General features: G+C 42.8%; 1 protein-coding gene across 15 annotated transcripts in view; it reads left to right on the top strand.

The window, feature by feature from the left end:
* The window catches only part of NBEA (neurobeachin), a 748,692-nt gene that overhangs the window by 427,573 nt on the left and 302,465 nt on the right, over positions 1 to 18,654 (top strand). For all 15 annotated transcript variants that reach the window (XM_075919184.1, XM_075919178.1, XM_075919179.1 and 12 more), the window contains one exon: positions 17,750 to 17,874. In XM_075919184.1, coding sequence (XP_075775299.1) covers positions 17,750 to 17,874 — 125 coding nt within the window. The remainder of the gene's footprint in view (positions 1 to 17,749; positions 17,875 to 18,654) is intronic.

Here is an 18,654-nt window from a genome sequence, read left to right as displayed (position 1 = left end):
TGCTGGCCATGTTCCTTGCGCGCCGCTCGTCATCTGGGTGGTGGCGGCAGAGCAAGCGCGGCAATTCGCTCCCACTCCTCGGATCGTTCCCAGGAGTGTCAGGGCGACCGCGGGATTAGTGCGGGGGGGGGGGGGGGTCCGCGTCTACGGGGTGGAGGCGGCCCACTCCGTCACACCCTCCCTGAAGGAGAAAACTTGGTTCACAGTTCTCAGCATGAAAGATGCTTTCTTTCATGTGGAATAGTGATAGAAATGTAGCCGTGTTAGTCTGGGGTAGCTGAAGCAAAATGCAGGACAATGTAGCACTTTAAAGACTAACAAGATGGTTTATTAGATGATGAGCTTTTGATCTGAGGAAGTGGGTCTGGCCCACGAAAGCTCATCATCTAATAAACCATCTTGTTAGTCTTTAAAGTGCTACATAGTCCTGCATTTTTCTTTCATGTGGATATTCAGAAGGTTTCTCAGATTTGTGGTATGACAAGAGCCCTGCCTTTTCATAGTACTTCCCAGTTGAGGCTGGCAACAGCACCTTTACAAAGGGCTTTCTCACTGGCCTAGATTAATCCAATTATTTCAGTCTTCCAGTATCTGTGGACAAATGGCTACTAACAAATAGATTGTCAGGAGACTCTCATCAGTGGCCAGAAGGTCTTACTCAACCTTCTGACATAACTGGGGATCTGTGTAAACAAAGAGAGGACTATTTTGACCCTTGAGACCTATTTTTACACACCTGATCCTATCATCATCTCACTATCACAGCCAAAATAGGAGGGAGCCTCTGGCACCACCAGGACCTCCTACATCTTTAACAGTTCAAATAAATGGCCATTGGATACCCATACCCCCTCTGGAGCCAGCTTCAGTTCAGGTGTGCCAAGGTTTTACTATTCCAAGACCCATCATGCCTAGAGCATCAGAACCGCACACTGCACATATCTGGTTTTGTATTAATAATAATTAATAAATAGTACTTAGCTCTAGTTGTACTATTTATGATGTCTATATATTGTCTTTGACCAAGGATTAATCAGGTGCCCTTTTGCTATTTTTTTGTTAGTGTTCAAAGAAAGATGTGGCCTTTACTGTCCTGTTGTATCATTTATGAATGTTAGTCATCACCCTGGCCAGTCTGAAAGCATGTAGTAGCCCTCTCCATTTTTTCTCAGTTTCTTGTCTTTTGACTTCTTGTTGGGGTGCAGTTTCTATGGGGCACATACAGTGATGGGGTATGTAAACCCCACACTGCACCTGACACGGTTAAAAGGCAATATGGGGTATAGGTAGCCCTGCCTCCTCAGGCCTTCTAGGCGTGCTCCCACTGGAGGAGCAGGTTAAAAGGGAGCTCAGAAGCCCATTCAGATCATGGTGGACAGGCTGCAGGAAAGAGGAATTCATCCTCAGGAAGCGAGACAGAAGGCTGAGGCTGAGAGGGGCCACAGAATGTGGAAGGCTCACAATCAGTGCATTTTTAATTACCAACCCTTTAAGAACCAGCAGGTCCTACAGGGTCCTGCTCCTTTGGACTCTTTTCTTGTTAAGCAACTGACTGTTTAGATTATAAGGGCCACACCTGAAACAGGAGAGACCTATTGTTAGGAAGTAGCCCCGAGAAGTAAACTTAGACTTTCTGCAGAGAGAACCCTGCTGGTGTTGCTTCCCCCAGTACTCTGGGCTGGGAACCATTGGAAAGGGAGGGCCAGGGTCCTCCTACCACATCCTCTTAAGGAAGAGGTGGGGAACCTAAGGCCTGGGACTGGATGCAGCCCCCAACTTGCCTGGATCTGGTCTCTGAGGCTTGTCGCTCCCCCCAGCATTGGAGCTCATGATTGTGGGACTTTTTTGTTTGTTTCTCACTTTTGTGTGCGGCCCCCAACTGATTTTTCTGTGGGTCAATGGCCCCACCGTAAAAATGTTCTCCACCCTTGTCTTAAGGGCTGAGGCCCAAATGCATGTGGAAAGATGAAGATTCCCAGCTTAAAGTCAGGAACAGGTATGCCTGCTGCCCTGATAGAGGGGAACAGGGCCAGAAACAGTTGTGCTAACCCTTGGCTGCCCAGCCCTGATTTCATGCACCATATCTTACACTTGTAGAAAGCACTTGGTATACTGGGCACTACTGCAATGAAAAAAAATTAAACAATGTAGGGGAGAAACTGATTTTTTTTAACTATTTGACCAATTCACTTTATAAATTTCTCATACCCTTTTCTTCCCAAAACACTTGCGAGACTCTGTGCTGTGCCCATGGTGAAGTGGGGCTGTGTTTACAACTTTCAAATATGGGTTGCTCTGAAGCCCTCAGAGTAATTTTGACTTCACTGAGGACATGTTAGTCTCCTAAGATGATTGTATAGGTCACATCAGTGTTTGTAGTCTCTGCAAAAATGTCTCTTCACCTGGCACACTTCTCCTGTCCCAAGCATGCCCCATGCACAAGGATCTTTGACGTGTGGCTGTCTGTTTGTGGACTATAAAAGTCAGAAGGGACCATTATAATAATCTAGTCTCATTGCCTGCCACAGAACCTTAGGTGTCCATTTCTATAATATACATCTAGCCTCTGCTACAGTTACTGAAGTCTTCAAATAATGATTTAAAGACTTTAAGTTTCAGAGAATCTATCATTTACAGTAGTTTAAACCTGCTAATGACTCAGGCCCCGTGCTGCAGAGAAAGGTGAATTCCCTTCCCTCCCCTCCTGCCCTCAACAATCTCTGCCAGTTTGACTCAGGAAAAGATATTTTTCTTGACTCTCAAATATGATGGGCAGTTAGACAAGGCAAACCATGGTCTGCAGGCTATATCCAGCCTGCTGGACTCTTCTGTCTGGTCCCTAAATGCCTGCCTGGGGAGGCTAGCCCCTTGCCCCTGCCCTTCTGTCTCTTCTCTCCTGCAGCCTCAGCTCCCCGCACCCCCAGCCCAGATGCTCCAGGAAGCATGGCTGCAGCTCCCACTGGGTGGTGCTGCTGTAGCACCACCAGACCTGGTGTGCTGGGAAGTATGGATGGAGAGTGTGGGGGAAGGCAAGCATTGTATAGGGAGCAGGATGTTCCGGGGAGGGGGGCCCAGTAAGGAGATAAGGGGAGTTGTATGAGAGATGGAGAGTCATATAGGCGGTCATAGGAGGGTAGTCAGGGGACAAGGGGGTGTATAGGAGGTGAGGGATCCCAGGAGGGAGTCAGGGGCCAGGGTGGGGGGAGAGGTGGTTGTATAGGAGACAGGGGATTCCCATCCAAGCCAGCTGCTGCAGAGTCCCATTCACCAACTCTCACAATGTCAGCAGCCTACCTACTCACCTAGCTGCCCCATTAACAATCCCTGCCCAAGACATTTCCTGCTAGTCCCCTGACATCCAAGTTCCCCAAGTACTTCTTAACCCCCTCCTCTTGGATTCCTGATATAACCTCATCCAGCTAGTTGCTCACCACTCAGGCTAGGTCTACATTACAGCTTTTTCTGATTTTTTTTTCAGAAGAGGGTTTTCCAAAATTTCACCCATCTACACTGGGCCAAATTTTGGAAAATCCCCTTATTTCAGAAGATCCCTACTTCCTCATGGAATGAGGAAGACAGGGCTTCTGAAAGAGCGCGTTTGCACTTCTGCCAAAAAAAGCGGAAGAGCAAACGTTCCCTGGATGCAGCAGAGTTTTTCTAGGATATCTCCAGTATCCCAGAAAAACCCCGCAGTGTACCCTCAGATATAACAAGCAATACTCAGCTAGCTCTACCCTCTAATCCAAAATTTCCTGCATCGTCCATGCACCTTCCTCTGGCATCCCAATCTCTATGAAGAGAGATTAAAAAGACTTGGACTTTTCAACTTAGAAAAGAGGAGAGGAAGGGGGGATATGATAAAGGTCTGTAAATTCATGAGTGGTGTGGAAAAAGTGAATAAGGAAAAATTATTTACTTATTCCCATAATATAAGAACTAGGGGTCACCGAATGAAATTAATAGGCAGCAGATTTAAAACAAGCAAAAAGATTTTCTTCACTTAGTGCACAGTCAATCTGTGGAACTCCTTGCCAGAGGGTGTGATGAAGGCTACGACTTTAACATGGTTCAAAAACGAGCTAGATAAATTCATGGAGATTAGGTCAATCAATGGCTATTAGCGAGGATGGGTAGGAATGGTGTCCCCAGCCTCTGTTTCTCTGGAGGTGGGTGACAGGGGAGGGATCACATGAGGATTACCTGTTTTGTTTCCTCCCTCTGGGGCATCTGGTATTGGCCACTGTTGGCAGATAGGATACTGGCCTGGATGGCCTTTGGTCTGACCCAGTATGGCTGTTCTTATCCTTCCACTAAGCCTCTTTTATAAAGCACCCAGTCTCTAGCCCTCTTAATTAAAAATATTGTCACCTAATTCTTATAGTCATAACATTTTTTTAAACTGACTCATCCCTTAGTTTTCCCAGTGTATTAAACATTTGACTCTTGTAAGCTCTTCTTTTATAGAGCTGTGTTTCTCTTGTATGCTGTATCATGCCAAAAGTGCTCTTAGTGCTTTATCAATAATTAATATACTTGTGCTTTATCAATAATTAATATACTTGTGCTTATTTAATAAAACCACAAACAGGTGCTGTTCTAAAACAGCCCCAAATTATTCTTAAACCATTTTAGTATTCTATTCCTTGATTTTTTTTTTCAAACTTGCATTGAATTGGGAGTCATATCAGATTAATAAATGTCTTTATTCCCTGTATTGATGTTTCTAGTCTCCAAGAACATATTTTTGACATTCTCTACATATTTCTTGGAGAATCATAACACACCTTTTGAGATTTGCATGTTTGAAATGTAGCATGTGTGCATGGCTTTTGCTACATTTAAACTGCAGAGCCATAGCTCCTACACCCGGAATGAGTCAGGACTGAGGAAGCCTTCCCTTATGAACTAATTTTTTTAATTACACAGTTAGTGGATTACCCGCCTCTTAACCTCTTTTCTATGTACAATAATCCTTTATTTTTTTAAGTCATTGCAACATGTGTGATTTTGAGTAACATGGTCACACCAACTTCATGAGCAGCAATCATTGCTTTTTAATGAAGCACCAACCAGAAAAAACTTCCTCTCACATGATCACATTATCTACTGATATATTATTTCTAAACTACCACCTATAGTATCATTTTTACCTACTTCATTTGCTTTTTTAGGTATTCTGAACAATGTAATTAAATTTAGTTTACACCTCTCCAAAGTAATGTGTGCAGTGTAAGAATTAACTAGCAGTTTTTATATTAAAGTATTTTTGTTAGGAAACAGAAGGGAACAATTCATGTTGATTTTGTGTATTAGCAATGGCTGTTAAATATTTCTTTTCTTCATTCTTCTATTAGCAAATGTTTATGCCCAATGTATAATTTTCTTTCATCTCACACATCTTATGTAAACGCAGTCACAAAGATTGACTGAATTTTCCCCTTTTTATATTATGGGAAAATATGCTTGATTCTCAGAATTGTTGCAGTTCAGCAATTCTCCATCTTTTCTGCATTGTTCCCCCCCACGTTACAAAGACAAAGGATTTTGTGATCCCCTCCTTCCTATACAGAGACTCGCTTTTCCCCCAAACATTTCCCTTCTCTGTTCTCCCTTGCCTACAGGTTTGTTCCTCTTCTTTGCTAGACTACACACCTCTTTTGAAAGAGGGATGTAAATTAGGCAGATTGAAAATGCAAATGAAGTGGGGATTAAATATCCCATGCTTCATTTGCATAATCGCGTCACAGCATTCTTTCAAAAGTGAAACTGCAGTCTAGACTTGGTTCTTTCGGGGGGGAAAAAACTTTTTCAAAAGATCCCATACTTTTCATTTTTTGAGGAGTATGGGGTCTTTCGAAAAAGGGGGATTTTTTTCGAAAGAGCCATGTCTAGACTGGTTTCACTTTCGAAATACCCTTTTTCGAAAGAACGCTGTGACACGATTATGCAAATGAAGCATGGGATATTTAAATCCCTGCTTCATTTGCACTTTCAATCTGCCTAATTTACATCCCCCTTTCGAAAGAGCAATGTAGTCTAGACATGCCCTTTAATACAATATATCCAAACCTAATCTGTTCCATCTGGCAGGCAAATCCCTGCCCAGGAATCTCTTTGGACTTGTGCACTGGCACTGTCCTCCATTCTCATCTGCATCCAGTTGCACTAGCTATAGCTGACATGCAGCACAACGCACAGCACTGAAGCTGTTATCACTGAGGGTATGTCTACACTACCACCCTAGTTCGAACTAGGGTGGTAAGGTAGGCAACCGGAGTTGCAAATGAAGCCCGGGATTTGAATTTCCCGGGCTTCATTTGCATCTTGCTGGGCGGCACCATTTTTAAATGTCCGCTAGTGCGGACTCCGTGCCGTGCGGCTACACGCGGCACGGACTAGGTAGTTCGGGGACTAGGCTTCCTATTCCAAACTACCGTTACTCGTGAAACGAGGAGTAACGGTAGTTCGGAATAGGAAGCCTAGTCCGAACTACCTAGTCCGTGCTGCGTGTAGCCGCACGGCACGGAGTCTGCCCTAGCGGACATTTAAAAATGGCGCCACCCGGCAAGATGCAAATGAAGCCCAGGAAATTCAAATCCCGGGCTTCATTTGCAACTCCAGTTGCCTACATTACCACCCTAGTTCGAACTAGGGTGGTAGTGTAGACATACCCTGAGCGACCATACTGATTGGCTGGAGGATGGATAGAGACTTGTTCTCCTTCTGCTTACAAATTATGGGAGAGATTCAAAGGTTTTGGGGTGTTTTTAAAGGAACCCTTCTCCCCCTCCTCCCCTCCTCCCACACACACACCATGTTCTCTTTCTGAGCCAGAGCTATGCTGGAGGCTTAATTGAATGAGAAATGTTTTCATAACTTCTTTCCCAAATAATCCACTATGCATATATGATTGCTCAAAATAGGAGGGATTCTGCTTCACCCACTAGATATTTCTGTATACAGTCATCTGTGTACTGTTTTAATGGCACATCAGGACCATAAACAGCACAAGGTAACATGGAAGCATTCTCTCAGCAGTGTTAGGCATCCCATTAACCTTCCCCTAGGGAACATGGTAGGAGTGGGTACTATATTGTGGTAAGCACCACATGGGATTCTGAAGCAGAGAGTAGACAGATCTTGGAAGGCTAGTATAAATTTACATCAAAGTCCACACTGATTCCCTAGAACAGTCCAAAGGTGTAAGGTGGCTAAGTCACATTTTGACCTCTCTCCCACTGTGCTGAACTTCCCCAAGGTGAAAAACTGTTTGAAGTAGGAATAAGTATATATCCGGAAATGTAGGCGCGCGCACACACACACACACACACACACACACACACACACACGCAATAGAAAATACAATAGTTATTCAAGAAATAAAAACAAGTAGAACATTTTCCATTTTAGTATGTACATTTCTGAGTCACAACAAAAATCCATTTTGAATGGCCCAAATCTAAAATTAAAAAAAAAAAAACAGATTCTGGGTATCCTTTTTTGAAAGCGTGAAACGAAGACAGTGGGAAAATGCACTTTCAATTGTGGCTTGCATCACGGGTGATGCGAGAGAGTAGTGTTTGAGTAGTTTCTACTAATTTCTGCTCTTGATTATCTTGGGATGTGTCAGTGTTGCAACCTGGGAATTGGTCTAAGCTGCACCATTAGTGCATCCCTGAAGAGTAATGTACAGATGTCAGAGACAAATTCCAGTTACAGATAAAGTAACCTTCATATTTTCAATCTACTTTTCATTGGACATCCCTCTTAACTATCTAATCTGTCCAGGTTTTTATACTTTGCCTTATCACTGTGCATGCATCCCATTTGTGCAACTCAATTTGAAATGCTTAGAAATCTTTGAGTGATGGCCAGTAGTGCTACATGACAGTTGGGTTCAGGTCAGGACTTAAGTGCAGTTTCAGAGCTACGTGCTTAAGTTTGCTTCAGTCTGAAAAGGGCTGTCTGTTTTTCAGTGTCATGTACTGTGTGCACAGGAACAGAAGCTTGCTTAATTTTCCTATCATTCCAAAATGTGTTTATAAAAGCTTTAAAACTAAAATTCAGTTTGGCTTTGATGGAGCGTACAAAACCGCACACTGGTCAGGGAAGGGTTCATAAACTGATGTGGGGTCAGTCATTTCCTAGAAGCCTTGAAGGAGGTGGCTAAAAGAAGAAAGCTAGCCCAGCTCTGTTGAGGAGCAGCTAAAAGGAAGAGCAGGTCTTTTCTGAAGGAGGGCCTGACTGGTGCCAAGGACTTAGCCATAGACTATTAGATGCCTGGTGGAACGTAGGCTTGACACAGGGCTGTTGTGTTTATTTTATTACCTGGGACTATTCTGTTGTCTTTTTTATGTGGAGTATCACTGTCATAGTGAGGACCTGTTAGATCTACTGCTCTTGCTAGTCCTCCACCTAAAAGGAAATGGCTGCTCTCAATAAACCTCTGTGGATTGTCTGGCTATACCAAAACAAGAAGAGATGTTTGATATGAGTTTAATCAGGCCACAACTTTATTATGCAATGTTTGAGACTACCTGGAAGATAACATGTACGGTGCAGTAACTCTCTCTTGTTTTCTTCCATAATTAACGTGGGGGTGGGGAGGAGAGAGGAGTGCCTACACTAGCTCCTTCCCTCCCGCCTTTTCCACTCATATCCCTCCAGCAGATCCATTACTGGGAGCTTACAATACCCAGGGGGAAGGTTTCAACCCACTCCCTCCTTTTCATCCAGATCACTCCGGCAAATCTATTGCCGAGACCTTACCAACCACTCCCATTGTAAGAGGGGGAAGGTGAATTGTAATGAGAGGGGGTTGGCTCCATGCCATACCAATCATAGAAGTCCCCAACAACCCCTAGCTTGCTCCTTTACCAAGCAGCTCTCCTTAAATTCTTTCCCCAAGCTATCCGTTACTATATGTTTTCTTTTATGGAGTACCTGCTCTGAACATCCAGAATGCACATAGGTCATGTTATATCTCATTATTTACTGCCTGCCAAGTACTGCTTGAGCAGGGCCTGTGAGGAAAAGAACCGGTTGCTCCTACGATAATATGATAGAGAAAAATTCCTTCACAGAATCCCAGTATATTTGCCACCAAAATGAGGAGAAAATCTACTCTGTGAATCAGAAGGGAGGGCCCTATCAGAGGCTGATCTTTTAAAACCCCTCATTCCTGGGTGAGGAATCAACCACCATGCTGGCCCCTTCTCCAGCAGTTTTACATCTTTACCTTCTTCACTTAAGCCATCAAGAATTGCTCATTTCTTCCAGCCAGTCCTGCAAACTTAAGAAGCAGGGTGGCAATTTCCCTCCTGGTGGATTTTAAGCAGTGATTATCATCAGCTCCAAAGCAATATACAGGTTTATAATTTCCTGGTTTTAACATGCAATGTATCAAACTATTCTAAATTAAATGTTTTACAGGTTTTCTGTAGTTACCCATCAAATTGTATTGTCACCATTTTGCTGGGTTCCTTATTTCCTTTCAGAAGATATGAATTGTTAAATTATTTTGCTGTCTGAAAAGAAAATACTTTTACATTTAAATATCTTATGAAGACTTTTACAGCTCATCTATAATAGTTAAATTTTGAAACACTATTTACCCAACTAAAGATTTAAAAATCTATTCCTTTCTGAAGTATGTAAAATTTGGCCTCTGTTGTACTCTGCCAAACTACCAGAAATTGGTTGAATTGACGGAGACCATGAACTCTTGGTTCTATAAGAAATTAAATAGCAAATTTATATATTTTGTTACAATGCTGCATTTTTCTGTTTTATATATATATATGAAGGTTTTTTTTCTTAAAACAAACCTGATGTTGAATTCCAGTTAATTGATATGTAATTGGAGAGTGGGGAATGGTTGACAAATTGCATATACAGGCAGTCCCCGGGTTACGTACAAGATAGGGACTATAGGTTTGTTCTTAAGTTGAATTTGTACGTAAGTCGGAACTGGCTCCAGATTCAGCCGCTGCTGAAACTGATCAGCGACTGACTACAGGAAGCCGTAGGCAGAGTTGCTCTGCCCCCGGCTTCCTGGAATCAGCCGCTGATCAGTTTCAACAGCGGCTGAATCGGGACTCCTGTGACAGAACAGCTGGGGCGCTGCTGGGTAGGTCCCCGCAGGACCAACCCGGCAGCACCCCAGCTGCTGTACCCCAGGCGTCCCGCAACAAAAGCCTGGTCTGCTGGGCGGGGGGCGCACTAGCTGCTCCCCCTTCCCCCCCAGCAGACCAGGGAGACCCGAGCAAAGCCGCACAGGCGACGGGGTCCCCCGCCTCTGCAGCTTTTCTCCGGGGCAAAGGAGCAAAGCCGCACGGGCAGCGGGGTCCTGCTGCCTGTGCGGCTTTTCTCGGGTCTCCCTGCTGCGCTGGGGGGGATTCCCCCCCAGCGCAGCAGGGAGACAGGAGCAAAGCTGCAGAGGCGGGGGACCCCGCCGCCTGTGCGGCTTTGCTCCGGGGCAAAGGAGCAAAGCCGCACGGGCAGCGGGGTCCCGCCGCCTGTGCGGCTTTGCTCGGGTCTCCCTGCTGTGCTGGGGAGTCCCCCCCAGCACACCAGGGAGACCCGGAGCAGCTTTTCTCGCCCCGGAGGACGCGGTGGCGGGACCGGTGCGCTCTGGGAGGTCCCGCTGCCCGCGAGCTCCGGGGCGAGAAAAGCCCCGTTTGTAAGTGCGGATCCGACATAAGTCGGATCCACGTAAGTCGGGGACTGCCTGTAATCTAGTTAGCTTTGGTAAAAAAATATTATTAATAAAAGTAGGATTGTTGAAATTAATTAATCGAGTGACTTGATTCTATGCTCTGAATATTTTGGAGAAGTAAACATAGCTTTGAATCATGTATACATTAATCTTATTAACATGTGGTCTCAAATTAAAATGTTACATACTGGTAACATGTTACATGCTCTCATTTTCAAGCCCATTGTTCAAGAGTTTAAATATAATTCTTCATTTCTAAATGTATGGAATGATTGTAACTGTAATTAATTTAGTGTGTGTGTGTGTGTGTGTGTATTTTTATTTTAGCTGTTTTTACATTGTCAATTCTTCGATAGCATCTAGAACAGCAGTGCCTCGAGGTATAAGAGGACTGAGCAATTGTTATGGGCCTCAAGCAGCTCAAGGGAACTCCAATTTAGTATTCTCCCCAAAATACCATTCGTCTTATTTAAAGTGGGCTTTTAAATGTATGTATTAATGTGTTAGTAATTTTTTTTGGTTTATGTAAATAATGCAGTTGTTGACTTTAGGTATTGTGTGAGTTATAAGGAAGTAGGGGAGACCCTATTTTGCTAGCTCTGCCTCTCATCAATACATTTGTTATCTTTAAGATTTTGGAAAAGGTAAAACATTCATTTTCAGTTGTGAGTTTGTTTTCTGGTTCAGCAAAGATCAGAAAGTTGTGATAGTCTTGTTAGTAATCAGCAAAAGATAAATAATTTCAAGAAAGAAAGAATGCCTACAGAAAAGAAAGAAAAGAGCAGCAGATAACAACCTTCAGTATCTTTGGATAGAAACAGATTGTATAGCTCTGGGATGTATATATGTCTTGCCACTTTACTCAACGTGGAAAATATAGAGTCGTCTTATAAGACATAATTCAGGATGTATTGGACATTAAATACACCATCCAGATAGTGAATCCTGCTGGCATACCCCTCAAGCTGTCTTTTTAGGCACTGTGAAATAAAGTCCGGTCAATAATTAGAACCTCTAGGAAAAATTTAGCTGTTGCAGGAAGGCTTATTGATGGTTCTTTGGTACTCTTTGTAGGTTAGGACTGAAGCAGTGCTTAGGGTTTTAGGGAACTATAATTCTGTTTGAGATGCTGCCATGTTTTGGATAAGCTAACCCAAAGTAGGAATGTAAAATCCTGTTTAATCAGTTAACTAATTAAACATTAAGTTTAACTGGTTAACCACTTAAACAGGATGGGCAGGGGCTGCTCCAATCAGGCTAGAGAGCCCCTGCCAGTAGGCAGGCCCAGGATAGGCGGGGGCTGCTGCAGCAGGGCCAGGCTAGAGACACTGCGGGCAACCGAGGAGCAGCTCCAGCCCAGCTGGACCGTGGTTAACTGTAACCAGTTAACTAGTCACATCCCTAAGCCAAAGTATTGGACAACTAGGGTAATTAAAGATTGTTTAATCTTTAAATGTTTTCATAGGTCAATGTTATCTATCTGAAGTATTTCTAAAGGTGACTGTCACAATGTCATGCAAGTATGTAATCCAGATGCTAGGCAAATCTAATAACAATACATTCTTTAGTGCTAGATTTATAGAGCAATTTGAAATCAATAAATAAATTTGAAATCAATAAATTAGTAGTTATGTTCATAGCTTTTTTTCTTCTTTATATCTTTACTCTAATCTCAAGAAAGATATGGCAAAATTGAATGTGAGGAAATGCCCCTCTCCCACATGTCAATAAAAGACTCAATGATTTTTACAATGGTAAAAGTCAACAACTCAGAAGTTACAGTATGTTAACTCGTTTATTTTTCATACCTCTTTTGTCTCCAGCAATAAGGCCAGGAGGTGTTCTATCATCTATTGGAGATTTTGCTTAGAAAGTTGACAATAGTTTGGGAACGTAACAGGTTAAGATCCAGAAACCCTTAGTTTACATTTGTCACCCATTTCCATACAAACATTGTACTACTCCAACACAGTAGTACACCCTGTGATCTGACCTGAGAGACCGTGACAACATCCTGGCATCAGATGGCAATAATTAGCAGTTTAGTTAATTTTACAGTATTTTATCTCCCACAAGGCTCCAACAGAACTTGATCTCTTTGTTGTGTAAGTAATCAGAAATCTGCTTTTGCAGGATTTGCTTTCCTGGTTCTGTGTTCTTTTTATCTCACTTATCTGTTACTTATTTTTTGAAAAGTAAAATGCCAAAGTGGTAGTTTCCTGCCTTCTCCCCTAGAGTGTTTCTTCTCTTCCTTGGTTCAGTTTCCATGTGTGTGAACTTTGAAATTCCACCCCAGCTGGATTTCGATTTTCAGTCAGTTTTCTCTCCCCAGCTAATACTTATTCCATGTTCAGAGATAATACGTTTAATAACAGCTCCTTTTCCACCCACTTTTCATTTGTCATGTCATAGGGAATACATTGCTGTTTTTAGCAACCTTAAGTAGTGGGCAGCATAATAACTGCTACAATTAATGTTTCTCTAATTATCCCAATTCTCGGTTGTTTATAACTTTCCCAAATTTTAACCTTTCAGGCTGAATTAGACTCAGTTTGAAGGTGATTTTCCATATTACCCTCTAAAATATGAGCTAAGCACACCAACGGTGTGTCTAAACTACATGGTTCCATCGATGGAGCCATGTAGGTTAGGCTGATCGGCAAAGGGAAATGAAGCCGCAATTTAAATAATCGCAGCTTCATTTAAATTTAAATGGCTGCCGCGTTGAGCCGACAAACAGCTGATCATCTGTTTGTCGGCTCAGCGCGCTAGTCTGGACGCTCCCGCACCGACCTGAAAGCCCTTTATCGACCTCCTCTCCGTTATGCTTTGTAGGATGAGGTTTACCGGGGAGGTCGATAAAGGGCTTTCATGTCAGTGCGGGAGCATTCAGACTAGTGCGCTGAGCCGACAAACAGATGATCAGCTGTTTGTCGGCTCAGCGTGGCAGCCATTTAAATTAAGCTGTGATTATTTAAATCACGGCTTCATTTCCCTTTGCCAAACAAACAAATCTACATGGCTCCGTCGACGGAGCCATGTAGTTTAGATATACCCTAGCTGTTGAATAAGAGAAGAAATAATTCCCCCATATAATGTTTTATAGAAGTTAAATATGTAAATGTATGTTATGACAATGAAAACAGTATAAATACACATTTTTTAAAAATGTAAGATGCTAAATGTGTTTTTAAGACTGTAAATGTATTGTATTTGAAAAATAATGTGTTGTCAGGTTAAAATTAGACACTTTAGCATGTGCACAGTGGACAGAGATGAGTTCACATTTGCAGCCTTAACACAAGCATTTTCTAACTTGAATACACCATGCAACCTTAAGTTTCTTAACATACTGTCTTTGATGGAATACTTTGTACAGGTAATATTGTTGGTGAAGTGCTTTAAATCCTACTGGGTGAAGTACACTGCTAAATGCAAGACAATTTTTCATTGCACTATAGTTTTAATTTAATTACTCTATAGACCATGATGAGTAAGCCAGTGTTAATGTTACATAGTACCATATAAGCAACAGCAAAGTAATTATGAACTTAGTCTCTCTCCATGGATTGTCAAAGGGGTGGGAGCTTCATTAAAGCCCTGCTCTCATCTTTCAAATGAAGAGTCACCTGTTTCTAGGGTTTCCAGATGGTTTCAACAAAAATACCGGACACACTTGACATTACATTACAATCTACATTACATCTTACTTAGAAAATACCAAACATTTATATTTTCTCATTTATATTTTCTCAATTTGTTTCCTGAATAGAAAGCTCAAATACTAGACTATCTGATTCAAAATCAGACACCTGGCAACCCTACCTGCTTCTTAGTTTGTTGAATCAAATAGTTGTTTGGAAAGTGTTAGGCAGGAGGAATCTTGTCTAAATCTTCCATCATCCTGTATAAAGATGCAACAGAATTCCCAGTTGAACCTTGCCAGCCATATTCTGATGACTGGGGTCCTGATCATTGAGGCTCACTTCTATGAGGTGTTGTGCATCTTCATGTCCCATTGTGCTGTGGTGGGATGGAACTGATTCTAGATGTGCACAGATTCAAGGTATAGGGTTACTTGTTGGAAGGATCGGACTTGCTGCAGCTTCAGCTTAGTGACACTGAAGCACCTTAACAGGGAAAAAAATTGTAGGGAAGAAAAATTAGTTGCACTGTGAAAATCTGTTTATGGTCAAAAACAAGGTAAAACCAAACCTGAGATCCCTTTTAAGGGTTTCAAGCTTGTGTTAATTTATTCTGTTATGAGGCCCTTACATAGGATATTTTCCTCTGACAATCTTAGCTCTCTTTTGTTATCCCTTTGTTAAACTATTTCCTTTGAAAGCTATTTTTCCTTATTGTTGGTTAAGGCAATACGGTATTTTTCTTTGTTCAAACTGGTTAATGTTCTATCACCATGGAACATGATTTAATATCAAGATAGATTTCAAAGTCAAATATTCCTAATTTTGCTTTGCATTTCTTATTTGTAGAATAGTATGCCATTCTTTTCAGAAGAAGGCGCTTCTTTGTTAGCAAAAAACATTCTCACAAAGACAAGCCACAAAATCTATGTGCTTTTAAAAAATAATTGTTTTCTCACTGATGCCTTTTTCCTGCTCCTCTTCTGTGATGATTACATTTTTAAATAGGAGTCAGAAAGGGACTTTGGTTGCTAACCTTTCAAAAGATTTTTCTTTCTTCTTTCCACATACAGGCAGTCCCCGAGTTACGCGGATCCAACTTATGTCGGATCCGCAGTTACAAACAGGGCTTTTCTCGCCCCGGAGGACTGGAGCGGCGGGACACCCAGATGCGCTGCAGTCCCGCCGCCCCCGTCCTCCGGGGCGAGAAAAGCTGCTCCACGTCTCCCTGGTCTGCTGGGGGGGAAGCCCCCCCCAGCAGACTAGGGAGAGGCGGAGCAAAGCTGCGGAGCACGCCCGCAGTGGGACAGCCCGGGCGCGCCTGAGCTGTCCCGCTGCGGGCGTGCTCCAAGGCTTTGCTCCCCGTCTCCCTGCAGACCAGGGAGACGGAGCGAAGCCGTGGAGGATGCGGACGGTCCTGCCACCCGCGTCTCCCTGGTCTGCTGGGGGGGAGTGCAGCTAGTGCCCCCCCTCCACCCCCAGCAGACCAGGCTTTTATTGCCTACGCCTGGGGTAGAGCAGCTGGGGCACTGCCGGGTTGGTCCCGCAGCGCCACTCCTCGGCGCTACTGTACCAACCCGGCAGCACCCCAGCTGCTCTGCCCCAGGCGTCCTGATTCAGCCGCTGCTGGTCAGTTTCAGCAGTGGCTGAATCAGGATGCCTGGGGCAGAGCAGCTGGGGTGCTGCTGGGTTGCTCCAGTAGCGCCGCTCCTCAGAGCTACTGGAGCAACCCAGCAGCACCCCAGCTGCTCTGCCCCAGGCGTCCCCAAGTCAGCCGCTGCTGAAACTGACCAGGGGCTGACTACAGGAAGCCCGAGGCAGAGTTGCTTTGCCCCGGGCTTCCTGGAATCAGCCACTGATCAGTTTCAGCAGCAGCTGACTTGGGGACGCCTGGGTTTCTTAAGTTGAATCCATATGTAAGTCAGAACTGGCATCCAGATTCAGCCGCTGTTGAAACTGATCAGTTACATACAGATTCAACTTAAGAACAAACCTACAGTCCCTATCTTGTACGTAACCCGGGACTGCCTGTAGTTATACATCTTTTAATTGGTTATTAACAAAGATCATATAAAATGGTGTGTGTGACTTGATTTTGTTTAATAAATCTAAATAAAGGTAATTTGTGTAAAAACAGAGAAATAGAAAGCTAGATTGTATGTCCCCTCTTTCTGCTCAAGGAGCCTTTGGGTCCCATACAAGGGTCAGTTGCACTGTCTGCCTTTCCCTCTTGGAAAATAAAAGCCATCTGAGTCTAGTAACAACCACAGAGTAACATGGCAAGTGCTACAGCATGATCCACTGCACCATCCAGTACAACTAGACCAGAGAATGGGCAAACATGGTACATTCCCTTTAAAGGTTGCAGATGGGGTCTCTTGTGCCTTTGCACATGGTCATGATGCCTCTCATAGTGGCTGTCAGTACAACAGATCCTCCTCATGAAGGCAAGCAGTCATTTAAAGCACAGTTTTGTGCAGAATATTCTAGAAAGTACTTAAAATATTGGACAGGTAGATGAAATGTTTTGTCCTGATCTTATTACTGATATTGTTTGGATGTTTACTAAGCAGCTGACCAATCCCATATTTAGTAATGAGCTTAAATTGAACAGCAAATGATGACATGAATTTGCATTTTCAGTTGGATATACATTAACGGTGGTTTCTGTCTCATTCTGTGGAATTCTAATATTGCTTCTGAATGCAAAAAGGCAACATAACATGAAGATGGTCATGCTTGTTAATGGCTTGTATTAGCTGGAGGCTATAAAATCATCCAAGGACTCCGTTAGTGTTGGAATAATAATTTACCAAGACAATTACCACATGGAGGAATTTTTTGCAGTTCTAATTCAGTGTTATTAATAATGAATAAAATTGCAATTTTCTCAGGTTGCTGGGGGCAGTAGGGAATTATTTCAATGAATATTTCAGCACATTAGTTTAATCATAGTTCCACAAAATTCAAGTGGGCAATATTTTATACTTCTAAGTTCAGTCTGCTAAGGAACCATAGTCATTAAATTGCAAACTATTTGCACTGAGATCCATTCTATGATTTACTAGCCTTGTTAAAAACACTGTAAAAGAAAGCAAGCTGTGCCATTAATACTTGTAATTTGATGCTGCATTTGTTAATGGGCTCACTGTGATTAATGTTTTAAGCAGTAGTCAGAGCATTTTGAGACGAGCAAGACTGAGCTCTTTAATGCCTAAATACTAGTAAAAATGTTAGAATATTGCACATTTTTGAAATATGTGTTCTTTCTGGAACATTTTCCTTAATGCCACTGAAATATAAAAGCCACATTTAAAGTACATGTATATGCTATATATAAATACAATGCAAGTTCTGATAGGTACCGACATATGTCTCTGTTTTGTAGCCAACTGCATGACTTCTGGCGCTTGGATTATTGGGAGGATGATCTACGTCGGCGAAGGCGTTTTGTTCGCAATGCTTTTGGCTCTACTCATTCTGATGCCCTCCTCAAAGCTGCAGTGGAATATGGTCAGTACTACTCACCTGCTTTTAAATAAAGGATCTCTTCAGTTGTCTTGTGTGTCCATATTAGAATGTTGGCATTCATATCACTGTTTTCTCACATCATGGTGTTAGGAAGTTGGAATGGGAATTATTTCAGCCTCACTTATTGATGGTCCAGAGGAATTGCTCTTGGATGTTATGAAGCACTCATGCTTCCTTGTTCCTAATGGCTTAGCAATATTTCTTTCAGCAGTAGCAGTACCTGGTTTAGAGCAATGGCAATGCTGAGGGTCTGGAGTGATGGGTCATCGATGGTGCCACCTTTAATTATACCTATTGGCTTGAAGAAGTCACACAAATATATAAAGGTCATCCCCTATGCCCTGATATCCCATTAATTCATCCACTGTTCTTTCAGGCTTCCCAGATTCGGTTGGTCATAGGACTAAGAATCAAACCTGACTCTGCTGCTTGGTAGAGTATGACTCTTAGGCCAGAGAGATGATATAGCATAACATTTTCATATAAGACCTCCTTATCAATGGGGTTTATAATTTGTCTATAAAAATATTGGAAGCATTAACTTGGTGTACATAATCTAAACCAGGAGTAAAGTTTATCTGCAAATTGTGAAATATATCAACAAACCCTTTTTTAAACAAAGCTGCTTAGCAGTTGTGCTCAGTGCTTTTTGGGCAGTCATCGGCCAAGCACTTTATTTCAAGGGTTCACAACCTTTTTCTTTTTGAGGCCCACCCAACATAGTATAGAAACCTCCATGACTCACCTGAGCCACAACTGGTT

This window comes from Pelodiscus sinensis, chromosome 1 (assembly GCF_049634645.1).
Source record: "Pelodiscus sinensis isolate JC-2024 chromosome 1, ASM4963464v1, whole genome shotgun sequence".
Classification (NCBI taxonomy): domain Eukaryota; kingdom Metazoa; phylum Chordata; order Testudines; family Trionychidae; genus Pelodiscus; species Pelodiscus sinensis.
The sequence above is the reverse complement of the archived record's forward strand: the minus strand, read 5'-3'. Positions and strand labels throughout refer to the sequence as shown.